The sequence below is a fragment of the Trachymyrmex septentrionalis genome, unplaced genomic scaffold (assembly GCF_001594115.1).
Source record: "Trachymyrmex septentrionalis isolate Tsep2-gDNA-1 unplaced genomic scaffold, Tsep1.0 scaffold9, whole genome shotgun sequence".
In the NCBI taxonomy this organism is placed as follows: Eukaryota; Metazoa; Arthropoda; class Insecta; order Hymenoptera; family Formicidae; genus Trachymyrmex; species Trachymyrmex septentrionalis.
Genome location: NW_017306091.1, coordinates 4,494,754 through 4,501,806, shown reverse-complemented (window position 1 = coordinate 4,501,806; position 7,053 = coordinate 4,494,754). Strand labels below are relative to the sequence as shown.

Below are 7,053 nucleotides of genomic sequence, written 5' to 3'. Positions count from 1 at the left end.
TAATTATGCAGAATATACTGAAAAAATTTAAAAATATGTTGACAATATTTTTTTACAGATATTTCTGCCAGAAACAACAGACATATATGATAAAAAGAATATGCCTCGACTGATATATTGTATCCATGCTCTTAGCAAGCATTTATTTAAATATGGGAAAGCACCACCAATGCCAGATTTATATGGAAAAGTAAATTTTTCTGGTATGTATTTTTATTCTACTATGTCTTAAAAATGCAAAAATATTGAATATGAAATGATTACTAAAATTTTGGATATTATTTCCTTCTCTTTGGATTATATAGAAATATTTATATTTTTTATACCTACATTCTTTCAGAGGAAGAAATTGATACCGTTACTAAAGAACTGCAAAAACATGGCATTCAAATGCCTGCTTTTCAGAAAATAGGAGGTCTATTGACGAACAGCGCTACTATGGATACAGCTACTCTTCGTGACTCTGTGATCGCAATTAATCAAGCTGTGATAGATAATGTATACTTGTTTCATTTTGTTTACAAAACGATTTTGCATAGTAATACTAATATAATTTTATGTTTTTAGGACAATGATAAAATTTTACAAAAACTTCGAAGTAAAGAGATGCAGTTAAATAATATTAAACCTGCTTATATAGAAAAATATATGAAGGCATTGACGGAAGCTAAAATTGCAAAAACAGAGGCAGTACTTAACAAGGTATTTGACAAGGCTTACATAATTTCGTGTTGTATGTTTACATTTAGGTAATTTAATTGATCTTTTATAATTTATATAATGTTTAGTCCCTTAATGATAGTTACGTAGCAGATGAATACGATGAGTTATTAACACAAGCAGAAATACAAGGACACATTAATTATGTAAATGGTAAATACTGTCAAATTTCGGCGATTATTACAATATTGTATCCAGTTTAATTTACGACGAGATATATATTTTAGCCTCGTGTGCATTGGAAATCATTGTTTCATCTTTATCATACGGTAACACAGAAATAATAGCTGCTTTGAAAGTGCCAGTATTATCTTTTAAGGTATAGTAAAAAGTGTTCTTTTTATATATAATGTAATAACTACTTACTAAAATTTCGATCATAACGTTATATGATTATTCCACAGAATATATATTCTGAGAATGTTGAAGATTATAAAGAACAACTAATGTTAATATTGAATAAATTTGAGTGGAATGATATATATCCATCTGAAAGCATTCAGTATTGGACAGAAATATTTCAGAATGCGATTAATAAAGGAAACGAGAACGCACAACGACGTCGCAAACGTTAACATTATTAAATTAACGTATACTGTTTTATAATAAATTTTAGAGAGATGTATTACAAATTTTTATTCGTTACAGGAGAGAAAACTATCGAACATCTGAATATGGCTTTAGAATCTGCAGACAGAGAAAAATTTTATGAGCTCTTGCAAACTCCGTCTCTAGAAATCTCTCATTATATTGATGAATTTGCAGTTCCATTGTATTATCAGGAGATGAAGGAAGATCATATAGAATCTGGGGTAAGATCACATCTATGTTTATTCTATTAATTTCTTAGAAATAAAAGCTAAAATTTTTTTAGAATTTTTTAAAATTAATAATATTGATAATTTTTTTCTAATAGACCAATATCACTTATGATGACATAATCGGTTGTATATCTGTTTTATCTGTTATTGCCGCTATTACCAAAGCGGTCGACACAGGAAATCCAGATTTCATATACGAAATGCTGTCGAATCCTAATGCACGTTTGGCTGTAAGTGTAATAACCGTTCTTTCATCATAGACATTGAAACAAACTTTTAACATATTACTATCGTTATTATAGGGATTGGATGAATTTAATAAAGTAAAGTATGCTCGAGAATTAATAACGGCTCGGCAAGCAAAGCTAAGAGCGCCCCAAGAATGTTCTATATTAACTTATAGCGATATTCAAGAATGCATCGATTTGGTAAACGTACAATGCGACGAAGGTTTTGAAGGTATAACAAAAATGCTACATAAATCCAATGACTACATTTATGTATCACATGTTATTGACTTAATATAATGTTAATCTTGTTTAATAGTTATAGAGGTTTTGCAACAAATTAATCGAGCCGTAGCAGCGAATGATCATGAAAATATGATGAAAGCTTTAAAAATGATTACCACAAAATTTGATATACCTATATATCCACACGATGCATCATTTTATTTGAAGCTGTTGAAGAAACGTTTATTTGAAAAAGAATTTGACGGATCTGAACTATGGCTGGACGATGTCAAAGCAATAGCGAAGACAGTAACATCAGAGATCGAAGAAATGCAAGAAAGTAAGTCATACGTTCTCAATGTGTTTTCCTTCGTTTTCATTGACTTTATTGAATTAGAAAATTGATTTTAATAAATATACAATTTTTACTTACGACGTATTACAGTGATAGCATTTTTATATAACATCAACACTTATGTGGAGAATGATAATATGATAGATACTCTCGACTGCCTGGAAACGCTCGGTATATCTGAAAAATTTAATGGATTTACTGAAGAATGTCAAGAGAGATGTTTTCTAGCATTGCGACAGTTACAGAGGTGGAAGGTAAATTATATTAAGTACATTTTTATTAAGTATATAAGATGTATGCTTAGTATAAATATTAAACATTTTATTTGTATCATAGCATGAAATGTACAGTTGTCCATATGTTTGCTATACTACTAACAAAGGAAATAAAATTTATATGGATTTGAAAGGCGGAAGATATGCATGGGAGCGTCCGATAGATTTTACGAAAACTTGTCATCTCACCATAGATGACATAAATGTATGTATGTGTTCTTTCAAAGTTTTATACCTAATAAACAATACATATCGTTAATCTTGTTTGTTATGCTCGTAGGAAACAATTAAATCTATTTTAGCAGAGAAACATGAAGAAGTTTATATAATGTATGATGAAAAATTGTTTATTAATCTTCAAGCTTGTATTAGGGGATTTTTGTTGCGTAAAAGGATTGCTGATAGATATGCTTATTTCGACGATAATCTGAGAAAAATCATCATGATACAAGCATGGTGGAGAGGCGTTAGGCAACGAAAACAATACCGTAAATTGTTAAAAAGAAGGAGACAAAATATGTCATTATATCAGAGTAAAAACAAATTATTAATTGCAAGAGCAAATGACAAGATTGATAAATTAAATCAATATAAAAGATATGTAAGCTGGAATTTTTTAATATTTTAATATAATTGCATTTAATAATTTCTATAAAATTTCATTTGTTTGTTATATTTCATAGGAGAATAAAATAATTAAGATACAAGCTCTATGGCGTGGTCGAGCATCAAGGAAAGCCTTTCGCTCCTTACTACACTCAGAGAAACCGTCGTTTCCTGTTGTCAGATATTTTTCAACGGTATTAGGTTTTAGCGCCGAGGATTATGACAAGGATCTGGAATTACAAGTACAGTAACTTTTATATTACTTGCACATCACAACTCTGTTTTTGCACATCATAATTCTGCTATTATGACCGTTTGTTTTAGAAATTAAAACACGAAGTCGTCCAATGTATAAGACATAACCAGAATCTATCGGAGCAATTAAACAGTATGTTCGTCAAAATAGGATTACTGATCCAGAACAGAATAGCATTACAGGTATAGTCTCTAAAGTTTAGTTGAATGTTTACGAAGATTTTTGAATTTTGCTAAAAAATATTTTATATTTCTATCTAGGACGTCGTGGCGCATGGTAAAAGTCTGGATACTCTTGCGAAGGAGAAGAACGCGAGCAAGGATCAAAACACTTTAAATGATGTTGCTACGATGACACACAAAGGTCTCAAATCATTAACGAGGGAAGGTCGTAAGATGTTGGAGGGTTATCAGCACTTGTTTTACGCATTGCAGACGAATCCGCAATATTTGTCCAAGCTGTTATATTTGCCCCCTAGCAACAAATCAAACAAGCTGTTCCTGAAGAATATCATCTTGACGCTGTTTAATTTCGGATCAAACACTCGAGAAGACTATTTATTGCTGAAACTATTCGGTTGCGCGTTGAGGGAGGAGATCAAGTGCAATTGCCATCAACCCTCCGACGTGTTGACCGGCAAGCCTTTGGTTCGCGAGATGGTAGTCAATTACGCGAAACAATTCAATGGTCAAGCGTCATTAAAGCAGATCGTAGGTCCATTAATCGAAAAGGTTTTGGAGGAAAAGGATTTGTGCATAGAAACAAATCCAGTAGACATATACAAGCTTTGGCGGAATCAATTAGAAATGGAATGCGGCCATTCTTTGGATATGCCCCATGCGGTGTCTCAGGAACAAGCGCTGAAACACATTCCAGTACAGGAGTCGCTCACAAGAGCGATAAATCAGTTGAAAAAGATATCTCTTGAATTTCTCGATAGGATAACACAGTCCCGCGATCTGATCCCTTATGGGATGCTCTACGTTTCAAAGGTCCTATACAACACGTTGCTAGAAAAGTTTCCACATGCTCCCGAGAAGGATTTCTTGAAGGCGGTCGGCAATTTGATTTACTATCACTTCATCAACGCCGCAATAGTGGCACCGGACACATTTGACATCGTCACATTGCCGGTGGACAGAACATTGTCTTCTTGCCAGAGGAAGAATCTGGCCAGTATAGCTAAGGTACTGCAATTCTCTACTTCGAAGAAAGGTTTTGGCGAGGAGGCACCGCATTTGGAATGCTTAAATTCGTTTATAATTGCTTGTCATGAGAAGTTTAAGAACTTCTTCCGATATTGTTGCCAAGTGGAGGACCTCGAGGAGCACTTCGATATTCACGAATACACGGAGGCGACGCTGATACAAAGTCCGGAGATATGCATATCTTTACAGGAAATATGTGAAATGCATGCTCTGATGTTGAATTATGAGGATCAAATAGCACTGGATCCATCTGATCCTCTACATGACTTGTTGGATGATTTGGGTCCAGCACCGACTGTAGCATCATTGCTTGGGATATCTAAAGCGACGTACGATGCAAATTTGGCGCGATACAGCAAACAAGAGGTATGCCTGGTATTGACCAACAAATTTCAAGTGCCGCGGAACGACGACACGAATCTGAGCAACCTCTTCGTAAAGACGAAGGAGTTACTCGTGTCGGTTATTCCGTTCTTAAAGAGGTCAACCCTTGTGGAGTCTTTAGAAACCACGACCTCTCCGATGTGCGTGAAATTGTTTGACTATTCGTCCGTGTCGCCGACAGTTCGCGAAAGTTCATCTATAAATGATTGTAAAATGCAATTACGTGCGTATCTGAATAAACTCGAGCTCGAGGGATGGATCAGTCGCGCGGACGGTTATCAGACGATCGTGACCGCGATAGCAAGGGATATTTGCAACAAGAGCAAGTACCGCGTTGCGAGAGACAAAGAGTTGCAGACACTGCGAGCGACTAAGGACCGATTAGATGAGAAGACGCGGTATTATAAAGAGCAAGTCGGATTCTATAATGAATACATAAAAGGTTGCCTCCAAAATCTGCACAGTGGAAAGAGTTCGCTCCGTGCATATCGGATGACGCAGAAGGATACATACACGCAATGCAAACTGAGATCCAAGATGACCGTGAAGTATTCCGCATGGAAGCTGCAGGAAAAGGGCGTGTTGATGGAGGTTGATCAGGCGTTGAGTCCGACGGAGATGAAGAACGTGATTTTCGAAATAAGTCCAACAGAGCACAGTGGTGTATTTGCCGTGCGCTGTAAATTCATGGGTGTTGAGCTGGAGAAGCTTGATATTAGTATACAAGAGCTTCTCGAATTGCAGTATGAGGGCAGACCTTGCATGGATATGTTCGGTAGAGCCAAGGTTAACGTAAACCTGCTCCTGTATCTACTGAATCGAAAATTTTATGGCAAAAAGAGTTGAACGAATTGTCTCAAGAACATTCAACATTCTTCTAGAATTCGGAACAAACGAGTCGATTCATGCGTGTTACATGTGCAATTCATTGCTAGCACAACGTGTTCAGCGCAAAAGCTTCATTGGTATTTTATCATCGCGACGAGTGTCGATGGTCCAATAAGTATTTTTCGTATTTCGAGGTTTTCTTTCTGGGAGTGATGATATATTTTGATATAAAAACTTCATGTAATACATGGAGTACGGGGAAGTTTGTGAGATTTTATTTTCTCTTTGGGATTAAAGGAAACCAATTATCTTTTTCTCATGACGCAAGTACAATTATTTAGACGCGCGTTGTATACAAAAGGTCTGTCTTTTTTTTACTACAAAATACTTTCTTCCAATTTTACTCTCTCCTCTTCCTTTCCCTTCAATTTCTCCATTCTATTTTCTTCTCTTTTTTTTAGTATTATATATTTATTTTTAGATAAAGAAAACTCTCTCTCTCTCTCTAGAAATAGACAAAAAAAGAACAGACCTTTTTACACAACAGAAATTACATTTCAAATCACAATATTAGGAATGCAATTAATTTTTTAGATAATTTAAATTATTGGAATTATTATTATTTTGCTTTAAATTACTATTTTGCTTAAAATATCAGATCGATGGTGTTTTATGTATTTTTTTTAATAAGCTGGAAAATATAGTATTACGACTTGTCACTGATTTTATTTCACGTGACTTTTTAATAATTAAGTTATTCGCATGCATTGCTAATGATGTCTTACAAACTGCTGCATCCCAGTAATCTGTTTAACAGCAATCTATCTAGTCTATAATATAGCATGCGTTTTATAATCATGTTCAAAGTACCAATAATGCAACAATGATTACTTGACATCACACATATTATATATATATATACATGTATGTACGACGAGTCTTTGCTTTGTATATACGGATATGTAAATCTGAAAATTATTAGTACTCTGTTTTATGTTATAATAGAATAAGGATGCTTCGATTGGCATTGTAATATACGGTTTCAAGTCGAAAAGGATTAAGTCGACAATTTTAACAAATTTTAATAAAATTCTATCTTTAAACTATATAATTTTGTTCTTAATTTTGTGGCGTGTACTTGTAAAAGA

At 34.2% G+C, this 7,053-nt stretch overlaps 1 protein-coding gene across 1 annotated transcript in view; it reads left to right on the top strand.

Annotated features, from left to right (window-relative positions):
• LOC108755881 (ras GTPase-activating-like protein IQGAP1) overlaps window positions 1-6,288 on the top strand; it is a 7,608-nt gene extending 1,320 nt beyond the window's left edge. Inside the window, exons 4-19 of the mRNA XM_018499272.1 lie at window positions 59-203; window positions 341-498; window positions 568-702; window positions 789-873; window positions 948-1,039; window positions 1,125-1,290; window positions 1,369-1,532; window positions 1,637-1,771; window positions 1,844-2,000; window positions 2,088-2,333; window positions 2,439-2,602; window positions 2,685-2,828; window positions 2,904-3,224; window positions 3,307-3,471; window positions 3,554-3,667; window positions 3,746-6,288. Coding sequence (XP_018354774.1) covers window positions 59-203; window positions 341-498; window positions 568-702; window positions 789-873; window positions 948-1,039; window positions 1,125-1,290; window positions 1,369-1,532; window positions 1,637-1,771; window positions 1,844-2,000; window positions 2,088-2,333; window positions 2,439-2,602; window positions 2,685-2,828; window positions 2,904-3,224; window positions 3,307-3,471; window positions 3,554-3,667; window positions 3,746-5,923 — 4,569 coding nt within the window. The 3' untranslated portion in view covers window positions 5,924-6,288. The remainder of the gene's footprint in view (window positions 1-58; window positions 204-340; window positions 499-567; window positions 703-788; window positions 874-947; window positions 1,040-1,124; window positions 1,291-1,368; window positions 1,533-1,636; window positions 1,772-1,843; window positions 2,001-2,087; window positions 2,334-2,438; window positions 2,603-2,684; window positions 2,829-2,903; window positions 3,225-3,306; window positions 3,472-3,553; window positions 3,668-3,745) is intronic.
• Window positions 6,289-7,053: the final 765 nt, after the last annotated feature.